The sequence below is a fragment of the Varanus komodoensis genome, unplaced genomic scaffold (genome assembly GCF_004798865.1).
Source record: "Varanus komodoensis strain SLA01 unplaced genomic scaffold, ASM479886v1 scaffold12, whole genome shotgun sequence".
NCBI classification, from domain to species: Eukaryota; Metazoa; Chordata; class Lepidosauria; order Squamata; family Varanidae; genus Varanus; species Varanus komodoensis.
Window position 1 is genome coordinate 9,565,551 of NW_025335349.1, and position 26,708 is coordinate 9,592,258.

Below are 26,708 nucleotides of genomic sequence, written 5' to 3' on the forward strand. Positions count from 1 at the left end.
CTGGATACTGCCAACCTCCACCTACTGGATAGAAAAGTGTGTGTGTGAGAGAGAGAGAGAAAGAGAGAGAGATTCTGACAGATCTTTGCAAAATTCTTTATTGTTTAGATTATGTTGTTATGCTTTATTGGGTTACAGTGTTATTGTATTATTACTTTTAAACATTTTAAATGTCATACATTGCCTCAGGTGCCACTCAGGCAGAGAGGCAACGTATAACTTTTCTTCTTCTAGATATCTTATATACACAGAGAGCTTTTCTTTTCAAGCCCTGCAAAATGCTTTGCTCTTAGATTAGAAATGAAATGGAAGTGCCAGGTACCATGCCTCATATTTATCAGCCATTTTAACCAGAATTCAGCTAAGTGGAAAGCTGTAGCCTTATCTAGTATTCTGAAAAGTTGCCAGAGAAACATTTCATTATTCCCTGAGCATTCTGGTTCAACTCATCCATTTAGAATTGCAAATTGAGATCAAAGGAGCTTGTGTGTATTTGAACTGTATTTCTGTCATCATAATTATCAATGTAACAAGGCACCGACAGTTACAAATTCATTATAATCTATTACACAGTATGTACTGAAGACCAATTAATCAAAATGTTTATCTTTCATTAAAAAGATTGCACTGATTTCAATAAGCAAAAATAATATATTGGGTGAGATGAGAGCAATTTGCTCCCATAAGCTGTGTTCAGCAGTTCATTTCTAGAGTAACTGAACAGGGACATAAATGTTTACCATGGTCAGCATAAAACTGTCCCTTATTTGGGATTGTCTGGTTGTGTTGTGCATGCATCTCCATTCCCTCTCTCCCTCTTTGTGTAATCCTACTACTAAAGTACACCACTACTGAGAGCCAGTGTGGTGTAGTGGTTAAGAGCATGGGACTGGGACTGGGACTCAGACAATCTGGATTCTAGTCCCTGCTCAGCCATGGAGCCAACTGGGTGACTTTGGGCCAGTCACAGACTCTCAGCCCAACCCACCTCACAGGGTTGTTGTTGTGGGGATCAGATGGAGGAGGAGAATGATGTAAGCTGCCTTGAGCCCTTTGTAGGAAAAAGGCAGGATATAAATTGATAAATACATACATAAATAAAGGATGCTTCCTGAAGTCACTGGTTGGAGCTGATTATGAGTGGCTCATTTCCAGGCCTCTGGCAACTCTCTGATCAATCATTTTCCAGTTAAGATCGTAAGCCATTGCCTTGATTGAGGGTTCAGTATGCATTCTTCATACAGTCTACAGCACAACATAGAATCAGGCTGAAATTGTGGCACCCTCCATTACTGCCACTTCATGACACATTATAAATCATATTAGTGTATTAACACTTCCATTTCAGAAACACTATACTAGAACTTCATTTTAAAAAGTTCCCTGACTTTTCCAGTCAAAAAAGGACTATACATTATCCATGCAGATGTAATCTTATTCAAATTATTATTCAAACCCTTTTATTTCTTAAAAAAGGTTTTGTTATTATTCTCTAGGCTATTTGAATTTTTAAAAATACAGACATCTATATTGATGATTCTGATAGCACATAATTTTGCAAAGCTGAAGTGTTTCAGAACAATGACAAAAATGGCTCTTATAAGTGTATACTCAGACAATATGACACTCTACCCAGAGCTGAAAATTATTCACTCCCTATCCATCAAACAACCACTTCCTGGCCGAAATGAAAAGCAAACCATAAAACTTTTACTGCTGCAGCCCACATATGTGTATCCTTTTATTTAAAAGCTCTCTCACTTTGTCAGACAAATAAAACATAGGGTGTTGGAATAAATCACATTCCATTTTGAGAGTACAATTGCTTTATCCTCTAGCGAAAAACAGTACATGGTCAGAAGAAAACGGCACTGTGCACTTGCAAGGTCTTTGGGACAAATCTCATTTATAGATTTCACTAATTCACTAATCTTCATTTTAAAATGCCTACCAATGTAAATGTATTTGGATTGTGCTCTGCTATAGCATGATGATCTATGAAACAGTGGTGAGGTACAGGGTAGGGTCCACAGTTCCGTTCCCTGAGTGGCTGAAGGAGTGGTGAAGAAGTACGGTGCAATGGTTAGGGCAGACGGTGGGCAAACGCAAGCCCACAACCTAATTCCTGATCCTGCTCCATCCCAGTCCCAGTACGGCGCTCAGGGGTTTTCCGGAAGGCTATGCCTCTTTTTCACGGACATACTCCACCACCAGCCGTTTGGCCCTTTTTTCCCAGGGATCGGGCCCCTCCGTTCCGCCTCACCCCCACCCGGCTCTTGGCCCTTGCCATGACCGCGCCCAAGCAATTCTGATGCATTTAAAAGGGGTCCAACCCCTTGCAATTTATGTACCCTCATTCCGCTTTTGTGGACATTTCTCAAAAGAGTAAGAAAAGTCCTGATATTGTTGGAGGTGCACTGCGCCAGTCACCGACCTCGCTGGCCCGTTTCCCGAGCCAGGCTGCCGGCGCCCAAACTCGCCGCCCGCTCAAGCAGCAGATCCCGCCCGAGCTGCACTGCCCCCAAGAGGCCGGCAGGGGGCAGAGCCGCTGTCTGGGCAGGCGCGCGCCCAGGCGACGTCTGCTGCGCCGCTCTGAATGGAACCGCGAAGCCGGGAGGAGGGAATGGAGGGCCGCGAGCCTGCTGGCCCCGCGCCTGGCCCGGGCCGCCCCGCGCCTGGCCCGGGCCCTCCGTGCAGGGATCTTGCAGGTGAGCCAGCCTGGGGAGATGCCTGGTCTGTTTGAGCGGGCGGATGGGGCTCCACAGGCTGCTTCTGCGCCCTAAACCATCTGAAGGGACCGGGCCTCTAAATTTGCGGTATCTTAAAGCCGGGTGGCATCATTCCTTTGTGGTCGCAGAATTCATCTGCTCTTAGACTCTTCGTTTCTGCTGCCGCAACAAACTTGGCCACTTCTCTATTTATTCATTACATTTATATGCCACCTTTTCGCTGCAAGGCAGGCAAAGAGGCTTTCCTAATCTTCTTTTCCATTTTATCCTTACAACAGCCTTGTGAGGTAGGTTAGGTGGAGAGTTGTGACTGGCACAAAGCTTCCCAGTGTGGTTCATGGTTGAGAAGGGACTGGAATTACGATCTCTTGAGCTCCAGACCAACTTTTCAATCACTGCACCAGACTAGCTCTCCTCTCACCTTCTCAGTCACATGAGGTGAGGTACACTTATGGAGAGAATAGTTTATCTCAATAATCAGAAATAAATGAGTTGAAAGATTCAGTCTTCTATGGGATCTTTATATTGTGGGGGTTCTACACATCTCTTGCCAAAAGTGTTAGCAGTTTAAGTATTTCAAAGTTCTGTATAATAGTTCAATATAATACTGTGAGATAAGACTTTGTTGTTGTTGTTGTTAGTTGTGAAGTCGTGTCCAACCCATTGCGACCCCATAAGACTAACAATATATTAATATGTGTGTTCGATGTGCTGTCATGATGGTACAAATATGGATTCCAATCTAATGAATGCGCTCCCCAGAGAGGTCCGCCTGGCGCCATCGTTATTTGTTTCTCGGTGCCAGGCCAAGACCTTTTTATTTAAACGTCATTTTAATTGTTAATATTATTAATTGATTTTATATCTTTGGCCAGGACGTCTCCAATTATATTGTTTTTATATGGTTAATATGTAGTTATTTATTGTTGTGAGCCTCCCTGAGGCTTCTGCGAATGGGGCGGCATAGAAGCTTCCTAAATAAATACAAATACAAATCAAATATCCCAGAACAGGTTATGCATATAACTAATGGATGTCATGTACTGTTGAATGATTTACTTGCATGAGAAACGCAATGAAGCATAAGTAAAATAAGACTTTAAAAAAGATTCTGCAAGTCACAAGTCTGCCCATCCCTGTCCTAGGGAATGTTCAGAGCAGAATACTCCTTAAGGTTTAGATTCCTGAGATGCAACATCAAATTAACTGGTAGCATAACACCATAAAAAGCAGTGCACAAAGATTCCCCCAGTTAATTGAGCAACATTTTAAAAACTATGTTCAATGCAAGTATTTATAAACATTGCAAGCACTATGAGACACTCTTCCTTCTCTTATACACCGGAGTAATTGCTGACTGTAATGTTGAGCATGTGCTTTAAGCCTGGGGGCAGGATTTTTCTTTCAGAAATAGCCAAAATGAGCCGTGAACTGGGAACCTAATGTGGGGGTGGGGGGGGGTCATTTTTTCTTCTTTGCTATGTGTTTTACTGTATGGAGGGTATGAGTGCAGTTTGCACAGGGGGAAAGTTTTCATCAAAAAGCTGATGATGGAAATAAAAACAATAACTATATGTTGGGAAAATATATATTCATAATATGAGGCTGCTTTAAACAAATACTGATGTTGATATTGGCCCTACTTTGATGAGGATCATATTGGTGCATGTAGGGAAGATCCTTTTATTTTTCTAGAGTTCTAGTAGTACAGAGGGTTTTCTTGCTATTACAGCATTAAAGTCTGCTATTATTAGTGCAGCACAAAGGTACTGTAACAGTTCACTGACTTTGGATCCTTATAAGTTAAATACTCTCAAGAGATGAGAAAGAGACTGACTTTTCTAAAAGGGAAATGAGGCTTGAAGGTGATAAGTTTAATAGATTAAAAATCCAGGCACTGGATACATAACAGATAATCAGCTTTACAGACTTCTCATGCATTGTTACAAATCTTATCAGTTACAGCCTTGTAATTAATTGCTGAACTCCAATTACTGAACAACTGATCTTGTTCAGCCCCTGCTCTGGCTTGCCTCCCTTCCCTGATGCCTGGCACCGCTGCAGTCTCCCTTGATGCCAGACAGCGTTTGGATCTGGAGAAGTGGCACTATAGAACTGATTGCCTGTGCTTATCTTTCTCCCCTGCAGCTGAAAGCAAGAATTTCTGTCAGTAGTTGTCTTGGACCTGGGAACCCATTAGAACAGTAGCAATGATTGCCATGCAGTGGTGTGTCAGGCAGAATGCAAAGCTCTCTGGTCCACATTAAGGCAGAAGAAAAGAGCAATTGTTACACATAGTACCTTAGCAATTGCCCCTGCACTGATCTACACACTCCATTTGCCTTCCTTCCCCTGCAGACAGTAAAAGTCTATTAGCTAGCCATGGCTCCAGAAGACAGTATTGGCAGTAGAGGGAGCAGAGAAACAAACGGGGGAAAGTGCATTGGAGGACTGAGCTTCCTCCCACATGTTAATTGTCTGAAAGAGAAACATCAGTGTGTTTAACATTTATTCTCCCAACCTAAATATCATTTCGCTTAAGGGGTGTGTGTGTGTGTGTGTGTGTGTGTGCGCGCGCGCATGTGTGTGTGTGTGTGTGCTTGTTTGTTTTTGATAAGGCCTAACTTTTAAGTAAGCATGTTTAGGGTTATGGTCTTATTTTATCTCCCGCTTTATGATTCATTTGCAATTTCTAGATAGTGGCAGCCGTGCAAGGTTTCAGACTAGGAATTCCTATTCCCACTAAATATGTGTTTAGCTCAGAAAACATGCCCAGAATTACTCTCATACTGCATATTCCATGATGTTCCCAACTTATTCTTAGAGACAAAATGTTCACCCCATAGCATACTTACATTTTATTTATGCAGATTTTTTCACAATTGCTGAAGAGACCTAACAGAATTTTCTAATGTCGAAAGTTAATATGTCCAAATAAAAGAGGCATCCCTTTAATAAAATTTCCTACAAGCCAGTCTAAAATGCAAATGGCGTGTCCCACTTTTCTATCTCTTTCCCTGCCTACCTGCTTCTGCCTTTTCACACTCCTCCTTAATTCTCTCCCATCCCCTGCAGACATTTACCAGCTATAGAGACAGCAGGTAAAGGTTTCTAGGACAGGGAACTCTGGGCTAGCCTTCTCCAACCTGGTGCCCTCCTGATGTTTTAGCCTACAACTTCCAGCATGTCTGAAAATTGTTCATGCTGGCTGAGGCTGATTTGTGTTGAACTCTAATGCATCTGGGAGGGACCAGGTTGGGAAAGGTGTTGTAGGTGATAGTGAAAGCCTCTTGAGGTCAGAGCTGAAGACATCCATAGGGATGGGCAGGGATGTATGAGAAAATAGTTTTAGATCACATTTTCTCACAATTAGTTTGTACCTTCCAGACAGAACCTGGACAAAATCTGCTGTCAAAGACCATACATTTCCTACCCTGCAAGTGATTTGTTAACGCTCAGTACTTTGTTTGATAGCATGACAGCATTTGAAAAATGCCCAAGAAAAAATTGCATACGTTTGAATAATATGCACAAATAGGTTTTAATCAAAATAAAAAAGACAATGTACTTTTCAGTGATGCATACAGTTGATACATGCACACGGGAAAATATTTATGAGGAAATGCACATAAGGTTTTCATGTAGAAAGAAAGGAAAACCGTTCACTCTGGGGTTGCAAGCTTTGGAAGAGAACTTTGGCAAGCTTAGCTTTTACTGATTCACACATTCCTAGGAAGAGAATGTGTATTACAAATCCTCCCATGAAATGAAATGGGATGGAATATAAAGAGCTGAAAGTGGCTTAGAAGAGATGATGAACACTATCTTCCAGATTTGAAGTTTTCTTCCCGTCCCCTTCTTGTTCTTGACATAGAAATAAGCCCATGGATAAAGGTGCACATGTTTCTTCTCTCCCCTAAATATCTAGACACGCATACACTGAAATTGTGAAAAGCTGCTTTAGTTCAAATAACCAGATTGGCCTAGCATTGAGAAGAAGGGAATGGGGAAGTGCATGTTAATGAACTCAGTTCAAAGTTCTGGGTTTAGCCTTTAAAGCCTTAAATGGCTTGAGGCCAGGTTACCTAAAAGGTGGTCTCCTTGCTGTATACTGACCTGGAACTAAAATAACGTTGTTCACTGGCCTTTTTCCCCTGGTGCTTTCCCCAAGTGACGTGAGATGGCTGGCTTTCAAAGAGCGAACCTTCCCAGTGGTGGTTTCCAGATGGAATGTTCTTTTCTCAGAGAGGCTTATGTTCTGGTCTTTTTGTTCCGCAGCTTTGTAATCCTTCACTTTGTAAAAAAAAAAAAACCACTATCTTTGTATCTTTTAGGAACTGGTACTGCTATTGGTTTTAGTTTGCCTTTATTCTGTAGAAGATGATGATTGATTTTTATGTTGTGCTTTATGTTTTTGTATTTTATGGTTTCAGTTTATGTCGTGAACCATTCGGCTGTTAGGCTTTATAGAAATGGAATGAATGAATAGTTTTCTGTAGGTGTCACTTGATTGCTTCCTGATGCTGCCTCTGCTACTTGTAAAGTTAAAGGGAAGTTGCCAAGGCACAAAGCAGTTTGCCACTTGGGGCAGTTGTCACTTGCTTCAAGGTGCCAATTGGATGATTGGGTTCACTGTAAAACGAATGGAGCATCCAGTTCAGTTTGTGAACTGTACAGCCGTGAATGTCATGGTGTGCAACAGATGTCTTTTATCATGTTTCCATGTGGTTTTATGTGTGTATTCGTAGACATGTATTTACCAGCCGAGAGTAGGCAGCATTGATTTGTAACCATAAGCATTTCTAAGCAATAGAAAATAAAGCTTGTGTTTGAGGGGTTGGGATGGCAGCTATTATGCTCCATTCTGAAAATATTTTCTGATCTTTTAATTTTATTGCTCCTATATATTTGCTTCTGTAAAGTTCTTGAAACACCGATCAATCAGAGCCTAACAGAATATCTCTGTTGCTCCTTCCTCTGTGAGTTTACTGCTGGTTGTTGGTTAATATTAGAATTGTTGCTTGCAAAATTCATGGAAGTGGATTTGCATAAAAGGAGGTGGTAGGGGATAACATTTATGCCAAAGTGTTAAATCACGAAAACAGACGTGGTGGGGAATCTTTTCATTGTAAATACATATATAGAGTGTAATTTGTGTGTGGGGGAGAAAAAAGGTTCCTGAGTTTACTTGTTTTTTAGAGGCAAAAGGGCAGTAGAAGCTGTTTAATTTGCAGTGTTCTCTAGTTTCTAATCTCCGCTGCTTGTAGAGCTGCCTCACTGATGCCATTATTCATCATGGGCACGTTGCACTGTGCTAGGTATGCCGATTATGCCAATGCTATTAAAATGTTACTTAGCATTATTGTAACGACATGGCTCTACAGACCCATTTGAAAAATCTGCTCTATACTGTTGTATACTATATGCCATTTTAATTATAATTGATGGGTCAATTTCTCAGTAGCTGTTGTGTAGGATAGTAAGAGAGAATTAACTGCAATCCATTTGTCATCTTCATATGTTGCTTTAATTGGCAGGATGATTACAACAAATAAAATTTCAGGAAAGTATTATCACTGGAGTATTATTGGTCAGGTTTTCCATTGTTTACCACTCAGGGGCTCTTGGGATCATATTTTTCATTTGTATTCGCATAGGAAGATGACTACTTACTGATCCAGTAAGAATATCCATATCAGCTAGGCTGGTAGTGGGTCAGTTGTGGCCCTCCAAATGTTGTAGACCATTTGGATGTGCTGGCTAGGGCTGACCGGACTTGTAGGCCAAAACATCCAGAGGGCCACAATTTGCCAAATGCATTTAGGCAGCAACTAGATGATGCTGAAGTTTTGTGGCTGCTGCATGGAACAGTAGCTCTGTCATCTAGTAAAAGCAATATGATGTTGTTACATTATGAGTTTTACTCTTCCTACAAATGGTAACCAGTGAAGTGGAATGAGGATGGAGAACTTTACAGTCAGAAGTCACCACTGTAGCTTTGCTGTTGTTGTTAGTCCTGAAGTCGTGTCCAACCCATCGCGACCCCATGGACAACATTCCTCCAGGCCTTCCTGTCCTCCACCATCTCCCGGAATCTACCCAAGCTCACGCCGACTGCTTCAGTGACTCCATCTAGCCACCTCATCCTCTGCCGCCCCCTTCTTCTTTTGCCATCTATAGTTCCCAGCATTAGACTCTTCTCCAGGGAGTCCTTCCTTCTCATTAGGTGGCCAAAGTATTTGAGTTTCATCTTCAGTATCTGGCCTTCTAAAGAGCAGTCAGGGTTGATCTCCTCTAGGACTGACCGGTTTGATTGCCTTGCGGTTCAAGGGACTCGCAGGAGTCTCCTCCAGCACCATAATTCAAAGGCCTCAGTCTTTTTGCACTCAGCCTTCCTTATGGTCCAGCTTTCACAGCCATACATTGCAACTGGGAAAACCATAGCCTTGACTATACGTACTTTTGATGGCAGGGTGATGTCTCTGCTTTTTAGTATGCTGTCTAGATTTGCCATAGCTTTCCTCCCCAGGAGCAAGCGTCTTTTAATTTCTTGGCTGCAGTCCCTATCTGCAGTGATCTTGGAGCCCAGGAAAATAAAACCTGTCACTCCCTCCATTTCTTCCCCATCTATTTGCCAGGAAGTGAGAGGACCGGATGCCATGATCTTAGTTTTCTTAATGTTGAGTTTCAAGCCAACTTTTGCGCTCTCCTTTTTCACCCGCATCAAGAAGCTCTTTAGTTCCTCTTCACTTTCTGCCATTAGAGTGGAATCATCTGCATATCTGAGGTTGTTGATATTCCTCCCAGCAATCTTAATTCCAAGTGGTGATTTATCTAGCCCCGCCTTTCTCATGATGTGCTCTGCATATAAGTTAAATAGGCAGGGCGACAGTATACAGCCTTGCCGAACTCCTTTCTCAATTTTGAACCAATCAGTGGTTCCGTGTCCACTGTAGCTTACTAGATGTTAACAGAGGAAAGGAGATAATAGAAGAAGTGAAGGAGGTGGCTGCTGATTTGGTAGAAGCCACGTTTCCCATGTTACTGGGTGAAGGGGCTTCTATTATGCATTTGTGCTACATTCATGGCTTATGGGAGATGAGGGCCTCAGGGATGCTTCCCTGAGGCCAGCCTGCCTGCTAATAGTAAATGCCTGCCACCTGGGGTAGCAAGACTGCATCTGCCTGCCCAAACTGAGGCACTGACAATTCTGAAGGGGACAATGCCAAAATGGGCTACCCCTCTGTGGGAGCGTAGCTTTGGGAAGGATGCAAAGGCTGCCCTTCTTACATCAGTACCAATTTATGAGTCTTGGAGAGGGGGCTTCTGCCCCTGTTATGTGCAGGGGAGGGGACTATGGGGCCAAGTGGGGGGCCCTCATGGGGGTCAGTTACTGTAATGATAGGAAGAAGGAGACATGGTTTTGGGTGGAGGGCTAGCCATGTCAGGGCAATGCAGTCCAGGTTGTTAATGGCTCTACTAATGGCATTTTCCCTCTCACCCTGCCCCTGGCCATTTAAATGCCTGATTGGTGCACAATAAACCCTCCTTCACCCTTGATTTAATCTGGCATGTATAACCAGACCTGGCTGAGTGAACAGGGAGGAGTTAGCTTTCCCAGGTCAGCACATTGGCCTAGTTTTTATTTCTGGCCACCCAATTCCTAGTCTGCAGTGATTGCATCTCATGCTGGGCCAGCAGGACAGACCAGGGATTCTAGTTAGTGCAGAATCTGTGCTCTGGTAACTCTAAACTAGATTACTGCAATGCACTCTATGTGGGACTGCCCTTGAAGACTGTTCGGAAGCTGCAGTTTGTGCAGCATGATGTGGCCAGATTAATAATATGCACCAGGAAGTCTGGACATGTAACACCCACTGTGGCCCACTTGCATTGGCTGCTTGGCTGCTTCCAAGCCCAATGCAAGGTATTGATTTTAAACTACAAAGCTCCACATGGCTTGGGACCACAGTACCTGCTGGAATGCCTCTGATTGCAAGGGAGGCTCATTTGGTAGCAACAAGGAGAAAGGCCTTTTCAGTGGTGGTCTCCCAGTTTTGGAACAACCTTCCCACTGAGACCCACCTGGTACCCACTTTAGTATCTTTTTCATGCCATGATAAGATAGTCCTACCACAGTGTATGTAGTTAGTTTACTATTATTCTAAGATTTAGGTTAGCCATTTAAATAGGCTGTTTTAATTTGTATAAGCTATTGTAGCTTTTTACTTTGTTTTAAATTTAGCTTTTAAATTTTGTATGACAGTTTTTTATGTTTTTATAGTTGCTTGCATTTTATATTGTATTTTATGTGTTCTTGTAAACCACCCAAAATCTTGGGCTATTGGGTGGTGGTGCTGTTAGTCGCGAAGTCGTGTCCGACCCTTTGTGACCCCACGAACAACATTCCTCCAGGCCTTCCACCCTTTGTGACCCCACGGACAACATTCCTCCAGGCCTTCCTGTCCTCCACCATCCCCCGTGTTATAGAAATAAAATTAATAATAGGATTGCTGCCTTCAATTTGTAACCCTTCAATGTTTTCCTGTTGCTGCCTCTGTATTTTTTCTTACCACAAAAGTCCATTAAGGAGAAAAAAGGTAAGCATAGATAAAAAGTGCCTTTTGACTGGTAGCACCGGGAGTACTTTGCATCTGGAAGCACGCCTTATTTCAGCCTTACTGTCTGCCACTGACTTTCAGAAGAGAAGCATTTTTGCAACTATGTAACTAAATTTTGCTTTTTTTAAAAAGTAGCTGCAAACCACATGGTAACTATGAAAGAGGGAATTTCAATTGACAAATAAGCATGATGTCTCATTGTTATGACTAAATATTTGTGCATTCTTTTAAATGTACATTTAAATCTACGGAAAAATTGAAAATAATTGCAAAGTTCTTTTCAGATTATAATCACATCCTGAGTGTTTGCTTGCAGTCTTATTGTCATTTGAACAGTATTTTAACCTATTTTATTGCCATATGTTACTTGTCTTATCTTAAGCTGTATTATCTCTTATCTCATCTCTTATCTTACATGTTTGATCTCAATTCTAAGGTAAATCTTAATGAAATAACAGATTATGAAGAAAGTTATTATTATTATTATTATTATTATTATTATTATTATTAGAACATTTCTATGCCGCCCCTTGCCGAAGCCTCGGGGCAGCTTACAACACAATACAATACAATACAAAAATAACAATATAAAATTAAAATTAATAATATAAAATAAATAAAAAATATAAACGATATAAAAGAAGTTAGAAAAGTTATAAAATAAAAGAAAAGAAGTCGCCCTGGCCAGATAAATAAGTAAATACTGTTAACAATTAAAATGACGTTTAAATAAAAAGGTCTTCACCTGGCGCCGAAAAACAAATAACGACGGCGCCAGGCGGACCTCTCTGGGGAGCACATTCCATAGATTGGGTGCCACCGCAGAGAAAGCCCTCCTCTGAGTACCTACCCTCCTAATTTCTTTCACGGAGGGTTCCTGGAGAAGGGCCTCTCCTGCAGATCTCAAGGGGCGGTCGGGCATATATGGATGTATTTATTTAAACAAATACCTCTCCCCACACACTTCTAATTTGTTCTATTGAAATGCTGTGGTCCAGTTGTCCAACAAAGCCAAGCTCAGGGAACCAAGGTTCAATTTGGATGCCAGGAAGTATTTCCTGACAGTTAGGAACCAAGAGTATGGAATGGGCTTCTGGGGAGGTAGTTGAAGCCCCATCGGTGAAGGTGTTCAAGCATAGGCTGGACATGCACATGGTGGGCATGTCGTGAGCGGAGCTGGCTGTCAGACTAGATGGCCTGGGAGGCCCCTTCTGACTTGCTCTGTTTCTATGTTTCTATGAATTCTGGCATCATGCTGAATGCAGTAAGTACAAGAATGTTAATACTGTAAAATGGTTATATGCCATGTTTCACAGAGGACAGTGTTCTGTTTGAAGGACTGTCCTTGCTAATTCCTATTTAAAGATTTAAATGAAACTGTTTCTATTACCAGTTAGCATCTGAACAACAGAAAGAAGAATTTAACTATAGCTCACCATCTAACCCACCTACTAACCCAAAATAGTGAAGAATACCTTGCTGCATTAAGGCATCTCCTTTTCTAAATGTTAAACATTTCCTGGTGGGAAAGGATTGCCTATATGTGCCTTGCATTATAAAATCAAACCTGCAGTGTATGTGAACCCCTTTCTCAGAAAGCACCTAAATTCCAAGCCAGGTTACTCTTTAGCATTGCTGTTACCTTAAGAGATTGGAACTCTGGCAGCTACTACATTCACTTGTAAAGTTTACTGCATTTAGGCTTTTGTGCTGCTTATCTGGCCTGATAAATTCACATTCAAACTGATAGCCAAGACCAGCAATGACTCATGGTTGGTTATGTCAGTCTCCTGTAATCAAACCTTATTGTATTAAGTCCCCTCTGCAGATCTCACATTCTTGACTTCATTCCCTGTATTTTGTCATCATCTGCCCAGCTGCTGGGCACATGTGACTCAGAACCTATAAAACACTCAGTATGTGTTCTAAAAGCTTTTAGATGGTCTGGCTTCTACCCAGCAGCACTGTTGTAAGTATGCGTTCTCTGTAGAGGGCGCCTGTGTTAACTTTCAATAACCTGCTGAATTCAAGGTAAAAGGGGTCTTCCCCACCGAATTTGTTTATTCATTGTGGCTGCTATCAAGACACCCTGACACAGGCCATGAAAAATTACAGGTACTTTAGTAACCAACCAAATTGAAAACTCAAATAGCTCCGATTTCCCTTTCTAGAAAAAATATAAAGTATAAAAAGCCTCTTTCTATAAGGGCACTGAAAGGAAATTGAATTGGGAGGAAATGAAACCTTTGAAATTCACTAGATGTTGTTCCTCAAAATACCTTTCCTTGGTTATTGCTAGAGAGGCAATACATATTTTCCTTCCATTTGAACATTTAATGTCACGGGAAAATAGTGTTATTCTGGTTTATTGTTCCCAAAGAAAACAACTGCACCTAAAGGATATCTCAGATTTAGCAGACGTCAGCTAAATGTTCAGTTCAAATTGCAGAGTGCCATCTTGACTGACATACTTTCCTGCCCCTCACTCCAGCCTGCAGACCAGCAGCTATAATCATGTATAAAAATACTAATAAATTAAAAGAATTTTTTAAATAACATACCACTTTCCTGGGGTGAATAGCAGCTGCCCTAGGTAATTACCTAAATGGCAAACTGCTTTTCAGTGCTGATAGTCAAGTACTCAGGTACCACAGCAGCAAGCTGTATACTCAGCCATTCCATTTCTGAGTAGAGTAAAAATTCACACGTGTGCGTTTACTTGAAAACAGAATATCACTATCGTGTGGCAGTATGAGTTGTCTTGTTGTAGGGCAATAAGCAGGGCCCTACAACCGGATGTTGCAGTTCACCCCTGATGTCCACGTGTTAGAATCAGAGACTCATAGAAACAGAAGAAGCTGTTTAAGCCTTTAAGTCGAACCCACTGCTCAATGCTGGAATCCAGTTTAAAGCATACCTGACAGATAGCTGACTGGTCTTTGATGGTAACTTGTGACAGAGAGCCTGCCACCTCCCTGGGTGGTTGGTTCCATCTTCTGTCTGTTCAGACTGTGAGGATTTTTTTTTTTTGTCTTGTTTTGTTTTCCTGCCGCCTTTGTGTAACCTGAGCCTGTTATTTCATGTCCTACAGTTGCAGCCTCATTCTGTGGGACAACCATTTCAACATACTTGAAACTGCTGTGAATTCCACCCCTCACCCCACAGTCTTCTCAGGACTAAACATACTTGGGTCATTCAGTGTTTCCTTGTAGGACTAAGGGAGAACCTTTGGAACACCCCAGGAAGGATGCAGGGGCACAGAACATGGAAAGATGGGGAAGTGGAGGGGAAAGATTGACTGCCTGGTAAGAACGGGAATAGAGTGAAGTGGCTACAAAAGGGAGGAGGAAAGGAAGAGAGGCAAACATTAAAAAGAGTATGCAGAGAGAACCATTTCATTGTCTGATAGGTCATTTCCTGATTCAAGGTAACACTGAGAAGCTTTTTAAAATGTCTCACAAATGGAAATGAGAGCTGCTGATAGAAATCAATGGCGAGATTCAGTATTTGGATATAGCTGAGAATCTGATTAGGTAACAGTGCACACACGCACGTGCAAGCATGCGTGCACACACCCTGAAAAGTCATCATAAAATGGTAAAAAGCTTTTCATTATTCTTTAGGGGATTTTTTAATCCTGCTAATTTAAATTCCATAACAAGTTTACTGCATTGTTATGTTTCGGAAGAGGTTGTCCCTGGAGAGCGTGGTTTATGACAGTTGTGCAGTGTATTTCATTGTGTTATCCCCAGATTGCAGATTGAGGTGAGCATAGTATATAACAACCCTGCAGTATGCTGAACCATTATACCCTTTGTATAGGTTGGAGGGTAGTACTGACAGAGTAGCTGATGGTACTCCTGAAATGCAGTCCGGTGTTAGTGTATAGGACAAAGATTTAGATCCTCATCCCTCATCAAATCCCATCCTGTTTAACTTGCCCCTTCAGTTCTTCCTCCAACACATATCTTCCACTCCACCAACTTGCATGCAGAGTGGTCGTATTGAAGTGCTCACAACTATGGATGGTGTCTAAGTTCTTCTGCTAACAGAACTTCTTCCATAGATGAACCAGGAGAAGGACAATTCTCTTGGTCTGTGCAGGCTCCATGCACCCTCAAATTCTATTCTGGAAGATGGGGCAACCTTCCAAAATTTTAGGTTGCTGGTGGAGTAAACAAGGAGAAAATTGTGCAATGTCCTCCATTTTCACTTTGTTTTTAAAGAATGTACTTAAAGACAGATCTAAGTCAGAAAGGAGACTTCTGACTTCAGTTCTTACCTTTTTTTAAAAAAACCTGTCACATAGAAGTCTGTTGTCTGGACACCTTAGTTTGAGAATCAGATAAATAAGTTCAAAGAATGGCAACAAACACAATTTCTTCTTTTTGGCAGTATAATCTGGGTAGGGGTGAGGGCTTCTGTTACTGTTCTCGTTAAACTATTGAGAGCCAGAAATTCTTGCCAACCTAGGGCAAATCACCCTTCACACCCAGTTCCCCCACTGGTTTTGCACAAAAGTTTTAAATCATTACAGAAGTATACCTGTGGCATGATAGCCCTATGATTCTATTCAATCAGAAAATTACCAGGTGAAAATTTTGACAGAATTGAAGCAACTATTAACTATTTTGCAATTCTAACATGTTTACTGAGATATAAGACTCACTGAGTTCATTGGGACCTGCAAGAAAATTTGCATAAGATTACAACTTAAATGCTGTTTTAATGCTGCCCATAGAATCTGTACTTCTAAAATATTGAGAAATAGTTTGTTAAAACACCATTTCAGATGCATTGTCTTCTGGTTGCTTGGTTCCATAGCTCCCATCAAGGAGACTGCCATCTTTCTTCAATATGTAATGAAAAGACTATTTTCATTGTTTACCTTTTGGAGGTTAAGAAGGGTTGTGTTGTATGACATTAAGAGCTTTTCTGAATGATTGCCTTTTAGTAGAATAAATGTGCTGCATTTTCCCCCAGGATTGTTTTTCTGTTGTGTGAATATAGTATTTTCCCAGCAGCAGATGCTTAGCCTTTTCTGCAGTTAGTGTACCTATTGCCATTGCAATTGCTGTGCTCATGTGCTTGAATATTTCCTGTAAGTGCTGATGAGTGGCTTGACTCTTCCTCCCCCCCTCCCCAAAATACATACTATTTTGTGTTTTTTGAAAGTTGTGTATTCAGTTATTTGGAAGCTGGATATCTTACCCACTCATCTAGTAGTCTAGGAGCCTTTGTCAGAATACTTAGGTTGTAAGGTACTAAAGGTTTCACTGTCTGGAGATCATCTCTCAAACTGGCCATCTTCTGTGGGGCTGCAAATGCAGGAACGTCAACATCCCCAAACCCCTTTTCAGGGATAGCAATTCTATCATAAGATACATGCATAGAACAAGTAGCATCTGTTGAGTGTAATTCTGAACTATCCCATTTGACTTGGGTTCTCCAAAAGGACTGTTAATGACATCATGAAGTACGTAACTAAAACTGATCTGTTTGGTAGGTATCACCTTCCTGGATCTTTAAATATCTGATTTGACTGCTTCATGTTTAATCAACTCCAGATCAACGTGTTGGGGATGAAGGAGGCAGTTACTGGATTTTTTTCCAGGGTCATGGTGGCACTGACTGTTCCGGTGGGAACTATGAAGGCTGGGAGACGGGGACTGTGGCCGTGGTTGTGGAGGAGGAGGAAGAAGGTATCTCAAAGTCACCATTTCCAGGTGTTCAGTCAGTGCCTGGGATCCAACAGGGTTTGGAAGTGCAGGGGGGAGCCATGGGAGAGAAGCAAAATGTGCCAGGTTCAGTCCTTGATCCCATGATGCAGCTTAAGGAGAGAGGGGCTAACCAGTTAGAGGGCCTTTGTAGATCTAGGAGGCTAGCCTTTCTCCAGAGTGGCACATGCACTGGTGTAGATTCCACAGTTAAGGAAAAAGGGGTTCTCAGAAATAGTTTCTAGTTTGGGTTCAACAGACTGCTCCCTATGCATGTTCAGAGACTCTTGCTCTGTTGACTGTAGCTTGTACATTGGAAATAAAGCATTTAATGAAAAAGTACTGTCGTTTCAGAGGAAGAAGGAAGGAACCCAGTTCCCAACATTACCACTTATTATGGTGTGACTTTTTAAGTCTTGCCCTAATCAGCTGGAGGGGGAAAGGAGGTGGGTGAGAGACCTGCTCATGACATTAACATTCACATTATTTGAGGAATGTTGGCCACCGCCAAAGGAATGAAATTATCACCGCAGTTAATATCAGGAGATGATTGGGATAGAATATATCTGTCATCACTATGGATGGATACAGATGATCTCTGCTTTCAAAATGTTGTTATGGGAAACCTGAGAAAAAGAAACTGTTGACATTTTACCAGAGTCCTGCATAGTAAAAGGGGGGAAAGATAACTCACAGCTTCTGGTTTGGAACTAGAACTAGAACCATGCAGGAATAGAGCAAAGATGCTACCAGACAGAGGGCTCATGGCAGTTCCGGTCAGAGTATAGTGGGCAGCTGTTCTCCTTAATGGATTCATTGTGGAAAGAAAAGGATAGAAGAACAAGTGGGAAAACCTAGGAGGTTACAGATGATGGTATTTGAACCTCTGATACAATAATAAACAACGCAGGGTGATTTGCAGGAAAATCTCCATCTCGTATCACTCCAAAACTGGCAAGGAAAAAAGATCTGTGATTCCAGATAATTATGAAGTCTTCATTGTACTTGACATTGTGTGGATGATGTCATAGACATTTAAAACAGAGAAGAAGTTTGGGGATGCAGTTAAATGGCTGCTGTTCTATACTGGCTTTCCTGGAGGTGAAGTCTTAATGACTACCTGTGCTAAGGAGGCTTCACTGGAAAAAAAAAAAAAGCCTTAACCATAATGCTGACAATACACAATCTGTGTTTGCATCTTTTGCCAGTTAGGGATGGAAAGGGCTCAAAGTGACTGGAGAAAAATGATAATGTATTGAACTTACATCTGAAGAGACATTATAGGATTGTGCTGTTAGTTGCTGTAGTTGGTCATCACTTAAGGATTAAGCCGGGGTCCTGTTTCACCAAAGGCGCTGATAACAATACTGCCCCTAAAACCTTTTGGATCAAGACAGGCTTATATATGCCTGCAAGTTTCTTGTTGCATATTGTATAATACAATATAATAAATTGACAGTGTTTGCTTATTTTTAATTTCTGTCCTAAAAACTTTTGTTTAAAATGTTTGTGGGTAACTTCAACAAAATTTTGGGCACCACCTTGGAACCACTATCATAGAAACCTTATGTTAGAATTCTGTAGCCTTCCCTATGTTCTGCCAGTCTCCTGAAATACGCATTCAGACACGCCTTGCAAACGCTGACACAAGCGGTGATTTGTGCAAATTCACCCTTGTCCTAGGATACTAGGTTATTTCAGATGGTGAAGATTACCCCTTTTTCAGACCCCTGGTACATGGACTCAGTTCAAGCAGTGGATTCAACTATTGCTTGCCCCATGTCCTTAAATGCCACGTACATCATATCTAGGACCTTTCAGAAAAGCAAGGTAAAGTGGCAAATCTGTAAATTTAAGTTCAGCACTTAAATATGTTGAGTCCCCAGCCTCAGGCAGAATTGATTGTCATACCATGTCATTGGTTGCATTCTCCATATGACTCATGGTGACTTAACTCAGGCAGACTGAAGGAAAGGGGGTCCCTGAGGCACACCCCTGCAATCCCACATCTTTTCCACTATGTCTCAGAGTCACTGCCCAACCTCCCCAGGGAGATTTGCCTGGTGCCTTCATTCTATTTTTTTCTGCGTCAGGCAAAAACCTTTTTATTTTCCTGTCATTTTAACAATTAATTGGTTTTATCCTTGTTTTTATCATTATTTATTGGATGCATTGCGTTGAGTATTATTTTTTTTGCTTTTTGGTCTTTGTAAGCTGTCCAGAGACTTTTAGTAATGGGACGGCATAGAAAAACTTTAAATAAAAAATAAATAAATAAGACACAGTTTCCAAACTCTTTAGCAAGCAACCTTCCCACTGAATTTGATGGAACTTAATTTTCAGAGAAACTAGTAGCTTCTATACCTTAACGGAAATAGGGCATTCACTGTGGCACATGTTACTAGAGAGTCTTTTGATTTACACTATCCCTTTCAATGAGGACTGCAGGTGGCGCAGTGGTTTAAACCGCTGTGCTGCTGGGCTGGTTGATTGAAAGGTCACCGGTTCGAATCTGCACAACTGGGTGAGCTCCCGTTGCTCTGTCCCAGCTCCTGCCAACCTTGCAGTTCGGAAGCATGCAAATACAAGTAGATAAACAGGTACCACTTCGGTGGGCAGGTAACAGCATTCTGTGCACTTTGGTGTTTAGTCATGCCGGCCACATGACCACTGGAGACTGTCTGCGGACAAATGCTGGCTCCCTTGGCTAGGAAACGGAGATGAGCACCACCCCCTAGAGTCAAGCATGACTGGACTTAATGTCAAGGGGAAACCTTTACCTTTATCTTTATCCTTTCAAACTATCAGACTACATTTTGTGCTTGATACTATATTGTTGAGATTTCTAAATTTTTAATTCTTTTACATTTGGTTATTTTATATTTGGCTATGTGGCAAAGCTGTGGCTTTGCTAAGACTAGCAAAACTGTTCTCCTTTCAGAATATTACCTTTAAGTGTGTAAAATAATTTGACAGGGGAAAAACACTAAAGTTTTTTTTTTGTTTGTTTACTCTGGCAGAAATGAAAGATAGAGACGACATGACGTGGTACTTGAAAACATCACAGTTAGCACTGGCTTTAGCTATTATCCGTTCAAAGCCACCAGATAAAAGCAGCAAAGAATATGCAGAGCACCTGGCTAAAATAATTTCCAGACAAGATTCCAAGTGGAAATTGAGAGCTGAAGTGTTAGAAGCTGAAGTTCTTCATTTAAGGCAGCAGCTCCTTTTGAGTACATTTTTCCCAGGATTACGTGGAGAAAATAGTAAGTTTTAAGTTATTAATGTCAGTTTGGAATGAATTTGGGCTATCATGTATAGCTGCCATTGAATGAAAATTTCTCTTCCATAGATCTTGGCCACTTATATAGTATTCTTCTAACACATTATGCACTTTCAAGAAAGGCAAAAGGTATGTCTGTTGGGAAGCATATCTACTGGTGTGTTTTGAGATCCTGTTGCCTCTTTTCAGGAATATCCTTTCCTACCACATGAGGTTGGACTTGAGATTCAGGTCTGGTTTGTGTACAGTGTAACAGCCCATCATGAGTGACAAGTCACGATGGGCTGTTGTGATTGTCTCCAACAAGATGGCTTGTTTTGGGGGTTGTATATACAGTGGGTTGTCTTGTTGTCTGTGACTGATCCCATTGTGGCTATAGGGAAGTAGCTGGACATACACATTCGGGGCTGCATTTATATCCATCCAAAAAAAGTAAAAAATGATAGCCTTGTTAGAAGAAAAACTACTCTTTTAAACAGAATGGGATTTCAACAACTAGCTGTAGGAGGTCTGTGCCTTTGGTAAAGGCTATCTCACACCTTTTCACTTTCCTGAGCACTCAGAATTTTGGAAAAGGATGGAAAAACATGAAAAAACTGCCAAGGGTTAGGTCCAGATAAATGGCCTAGAATATCATGCCACAAAGGGAGTGATCAAATGGCCACTCTTGTTTTACAAAGATCATTTGTGGCTTTGGTTTCTTTTGACAGCTTGGCTTTTGATGGCTGCCTAAGAAAACTAAAGTGAAAAATAAACCACTTTGGCCAGTGCTCATGGAAGCTGCCTGTTGCATTTCGACAACAGACACACCTGAGGTCAGGGAAGGCTGCCTATTTGGATCTGAAAAAGTACGCACATGCAAGTCCAACTGAGAAAAGCAGCTTTACAAGGTATGAAAAAGTGACAGCTCTGCCCATATGTTGCTTGGACACTTCTAAAGAGCAGTCAGTAGCTGTCAAAATGTGGCCTTTCCCCATTTCATTGAACTGAAAAATGTGCATGTAAAGATGAACTTCTAGTACGTAATATTTCTAGAGGGTCTTTAACTGAGTAATGCAATCCAAACAATCATAGCTTGTGTGAAGTGCAATCTTATTTATTTATTTATTTATTTATTTATTTATTTATTTAAAACATTTCTATGCCACCCCCATCACAACAAAGCCTCGGGGCGGCTCACAAAAAATACATAAACAATAACAATATAACAATTTAAAAGAAGAAAAACATTTAAAACCCCCGGCGGTGCATTCTCGGCTAATTTAAAATCCTAATAAATACAATAATTTAGCAATTAAAATAAGTTTTAAATAAAAAGGTCTTTATTTGTTTTTTGGTGCCAGGCGGACCTCTCTGGGGAGCACATTCCATAGATGGGGTGCCACCGCAGAGAAAGCCCTCCTCCAGGTACTCACCCTCCTAATACCATTCACAGAGGGTTCCCGGAGAAGGGCATCCGTTGCTGATCTCAAGGGGCAGGAGGGCATATATGGGCGCAAGCGTTCCTTTAGATATCCAGGTCCCAAGCCATTTAGGGCTTTATAGGTCATAACCAACACCTTGAATTGGGCCTGGACTTCAATCGGGAGCCAGTGGAGCTGACGGAGAACTGGGGTTATATGAGAACAACGCCCAGTCCCCGTCAGCAACCTGGCAGCTCTATTCTGCACCAATTGAAGTATCCGGACCATCTTCAAGGGTAGCCCCACGTAGAGTGCATTACAGAAATCTAATCGGGAAGTTACCAGCACGTGTGTCACTGTCGCCAGGCAGTCGTTCTCCTGGAAGGGACGCAGCTGATGTGTCAGCCGAAGCTAAAGGAAGGCGCTCCTCACCACCGCAGTCACCTGAGTTTCTAGAGACAGCTCAGGGTCGAGGAGCACTCCCAAGCTGCGAACCCTGTCCCTCAGAGGGAGTGCAACCCCATTTAGGACAATCTTCTTTTCAAAGCATTCTGCCACCGTTTTTCTTCCCATCCATTGGGCTGTATCTTGAAAAATCCTTTTAGTTTGGAATTACTTTTGAGTTATTAATTCAGCTAGATCAAAGTAGAGGAAGAAGAATCTGCTCTTACATAATTTCCCTTTACTGTTTCTGCTGAAGATGGTAGCATTTCTTGAAATTTTCAGGTTTAGTATTAGGAATTCTTGTATTTGTGTAAGTGTTCAATATGATGTAAACTCCCCAAATTACTAAGTATAAAGCCTTCCTTCTATGATTCTCAGAGGATATTAATAAGAATAATAAGAGGGAGCAATAATGCGATTTGAGAGGGAACGCAGAACATAGTATCCTTCACAGGGAAGGCTGACCTCACAGGAAGGAAAGCAGAAGATGTGGAAGCAGAGGATGTGGGGTGGCCGCAGCAACAGTGCTTTTGCTGTTGGCAAGGAGGGGAAGAGAGAAAGGAGGGGACAGAGGTAGCCGAAGAGTGGTGGCAGCGATATCCCTATGCAGTGGTAGCAGTGGAGAGCTGAGAATTTATGGGAAGGCAACAGCAGGGGGAAGACGTGGAGGTTTACACCAATGACCACTGAGGGACACTGGCAGCATGCTGCTCACCCCTGTGTGGGACTTAACCCAGTTATTCCTTTTGGCATGACACACAAAGAAAAATGGCACCTAGTGTGCAGTACTTTAATGCGTACCAGCCATTTCTTGCGTGCACACGATATCCAATGCACTCTGTTCACATATCTGTTGTACCGAGTATTCTCACTCTTATTCCTCTGTACACACCTGCTAAAAAGAACTCTGTAAGACAAAGTATGTCATTTGTCTAAGACCAGACACACAGAAACTGAACTGAGATTTAAACACTGAATTTAAAAGCAAAAAGCACTTAAAAACTGGTCCCAAAGTTGCGGGAGGGAAGTAGGGGATAAGGGAAGTGGAACCTATATGTAACTACTAACAAAGAATAACCAACTTGATATAGAAGCAATCAACAGCAAGAATAAATCAGAAGTGTTAAGAATTGGATTTTTGAAAAGGACTTTTCAGACAGGATGTGATGGGAAAGGAAAGGATTTTGGGAAAGGATTGATTGGATTATTTATTTAGTTAGTTGTTTCCATTTCTATGCCACCCCATAGCCCAAAGTTTCTCTGGGCAGCTAACAAATGCTAAAGCAGCATTACATACATAGAATACAATAAAAACAATTAATAAACAGATAAAATAGATACAATAATAAACATATATAAAATATAACTACACACAACATAATATATACAGTGAGTAAATTGACCAAAATATAGTTAAAATAATTAATAAGTAACCAAATATAAAAGAATAAATTATTAAATTAAATTAAATAAACCAAAAGCTTGTTTAAATAAATTAGTTTTCACCTGGCACCAAAGGAAAGAAGAGTTATTGCCAGCCATATACAGTGGTACCTTGGCTTACGAACTGAATCCGTTCCAGGACTCCGGTCATGACCCAAATTAGTCTTGAGCCAAGTTAAATTTCCCCATAAGGTTTAATGTAAATAAGGTTAATCTGTTCTGTAACTATTTTTAATCAGAAAAATGTGAAGCAAAGTGACAAAGAACAACAAAGATGGTTGCCATCTCCCTGCCCACCCCCCGGTATGACCACGATCACGCCTGTCGTCGCTGCATGCTCCCATCATCCCGGTGCGCTGGGGGGGGGGGGGAGAGACAGGCGTGATTGTGCTGTGGGGGAGAGATGGCCAAGATCGCGGTTGCACTCGTGCAGGAAAGACTGGCGCAATCATGGGTGTGCTTGTGCAGGAAAGACGGGTGCAATCTGGGCCATCTCCCCCCCCCACCCGCAGCATGATCGTGGCCATCTCCCCACTCAGGGCAGGGGGGGAGGATGACCATGATCATGGTCACCACCCAATGCAGAGTTCACAAGCCAAGTCAAAATTTTTACGAAATCTTTTTCGCAACCCAATTTGGTCGTGAACTGAGGTGTTTGTGAGCCGAGGTACCACTGTATTCCTGAGGAGTGAATTCCAGAGTCTAGGAGCTACTGCCTAGAATGTGCTCCTCCTAGCCCTTTCCCCTTTGATCTCACTAGAGGAGGGTATTTGGAGAAGGAGTTCTGAAGAGGATCTAAGTGGAAGGGTAGGAATATATGGAGTGAGGCGCTCTCTCAGGTACCCTGGTCCCAAGCTGTTTAGGGCACGATATGTTTAGTGCATTACAATAGTCTAGGCAAGAGGTTATCAGTGCATGTGTCTCTGTAGCAAGTCTCCACTCATCCAAGTAGGAACATAGATGAGAAATCACGTGGACCTGACAGAAGGCACTTCTGGACACAAAGTCCACCTGATTAAGGAAAACAACTCGTTTAGTAATATATTTGATTGAGTACTAGTGAGAAAAACTCTGTTTAAAATGTTCCTGCTTAGAACAGAACTAACACAGAGCACAGAGCAGACTAGATGCAGTCTAGAGTCCTAGACTCATAAAGTTGGAGGGTCCCATTTTGGCCTTCAAGTCGAACTTCCTTCTTAATGCAGGAATCCATTTTAAAGAATCCCTGACCAATAGTTTTTCAGTCTTTGCTTGAATATCTCCCACGGAGTAGAATCCACTGCCTCCCTAGGCAGTTGCTTCCATTATCTGACTGCTTTGACCATTAGGATTTTTTCCCCTGCTGCTCAGCTGAAATTTTTCTCCCTTCAACATAAGACTGCTAAGTTGGATGAAGCCTAAAGATATATATTTTTTCAGCACTCCTCCCCCAAAGCACTTTGACTGGTAACTCCTGGTAAAATTATTCCTTCAGGTTACAAACGAGACCTGTTACTTACAAGCCTGCACCCATGCTACTTCCCATCTAGCATGTCCTTGTACAGAATGCTTGGGGGAAAACAGTGTACTTTTGCAAGAATATGGCCTGTGGGACCAGGCTGCTCAAAAGCTGCCTTCTCCTGTATGAACTTGCTCAGTTCTTAAGATCTTGGGAAGAGGCCCCTCTTTGGAGATGGCCACCTTTAGAGGCACGCTTGGTGGCAACATGAAAGAGGACCCTCCCTCTGGCTGTGGAGCTCCCTGCCCCCGGGAGATGCTGGGTTCCACCCCTCTCCACTCTCCTCTCACCAGTAGGCAACCTCTCCTTCGTGCAAGTAGGCCTTTGGTGTGTGGATGGGTGTGTTGAATTGTGTGATGCTTTCATGCTGCTGCTGGTATGTGTTTTTGATAGTTTTAAATAGTTTTATGATATTTAAATATATGTGCTTATTGTTGTCTTTATGAATGATTGTAAGCTGTCTCAAGTGCAGTTTCTGGTAGAAAGGTGTGGTACAAATCAGTCAAACAAATGGATACTTCATTTAGTGTTAGGAACTTGCACTTTTTTCGTCGCTTGATTGACATTTGCAAGCATAGTATTAACCCTTCTGCACTGATAAGGCCTTCCCAGTTCAGAGAGCGAGGGGCAGAATTGCTTGTGCAACATGCCTTTACATTTGATTTGCGGAGCAGGGAAAAGTGATTTTATCGGTGCTGTCTCAGTTCCCAGAAGTTGCCTTAGAGCAGCGTGAGCTTTGTCACCCCCTTCCTGCTTCTTTGATGGAATGGATGAAGCTTAAATGAAATGTGCAAGCGTACACTAATGTAGTGTTTATGCACACTATAACACTCTTTGTTTGAGAGAGGAAGAGTCTTGGTATAAACAACACACAGTTGGATAAATGCAATAACACTAATAGGCAGAAAGATGTTGAAATCAGATGCAGGCTATAAATTCACCAAGAATGCCAAGGTGTGGTTTAGCATGTAATAATAACAGACACTCATGACAAAAGAGGTGCATAGCCTGCAAGATTAAATCATTTTTAAAAACATGATTCAAAAGATGCTATTTTTAATTGAAGGCTTTTAGAAACAGATTGGTCTGGATTGGAATAAGGAAACATTTAGCACGCATATGGCCAAAACCCCCTAAAAAATAAAATAGCATACCAACATTACACTACAAACTCTTTCAGTGTTCCTGTTCCTAAAATAGTGAACTAGCAAAGAGTAATGGAAAACCTTAGTATCATTTTGATATATTATTTGCAGTGTAATTGGAGAAAGTGTTGGTAAATCTATTCCCTGGCAGGAAGTTAAATGTGGTTTGGTATTTTTGTTTAATGGCGCATTTGGTAGGAAATTGTTTGCATTTTAAAATCTGGGTCTCTCTGACTACATGAAAGACGTCCTGTTCTTCCAGAACAGTCTAGTTTTTCAAGTCTAATTGGAGTGTGGGTTGGCACATCTTAGATCTATATGAATGGTGCAATTGAATGTTGTGTTTGTATGTTTCTGCTCACTTAGCTTCGTCCTGCACATTTTACTGAAGGTCTGTCAATTTCCAACACCCAGCAGCTGGAGTG

General features: G+C 41.7%; 1 protein-coding gene across 1 annotated transcript in view; it reads left to right on the top strand.

Moving 5' to 3' along the window:
• Positions 1 to 2,345: 2,345 nt before the first annotated feature.
• MEI4 (meiotic double-stranded break formation protein 4) overlaps positions 2,346 to 26,708 on the top strand; it is an 83,087-nt gene continuing 58,724 nt past the window's right edge. The window contains exons 1-3 of the mRNA XM_044421451.1: positions 2,346 to 2,733; positions 16,918 to 17,052; positions 20,088 to 20,333. Coding sequence (XP_044277386.1) covers positions 2,346 to 2,733; positions 16,918 to 17,052; positions 20,088 to 20,333 — 769 coding nt within the window. The remainder of the gene's footprint in view (positions 2,734 to 16,917; positions 17,053 to 20,087; positions 20,334 to 26,708) is intronic.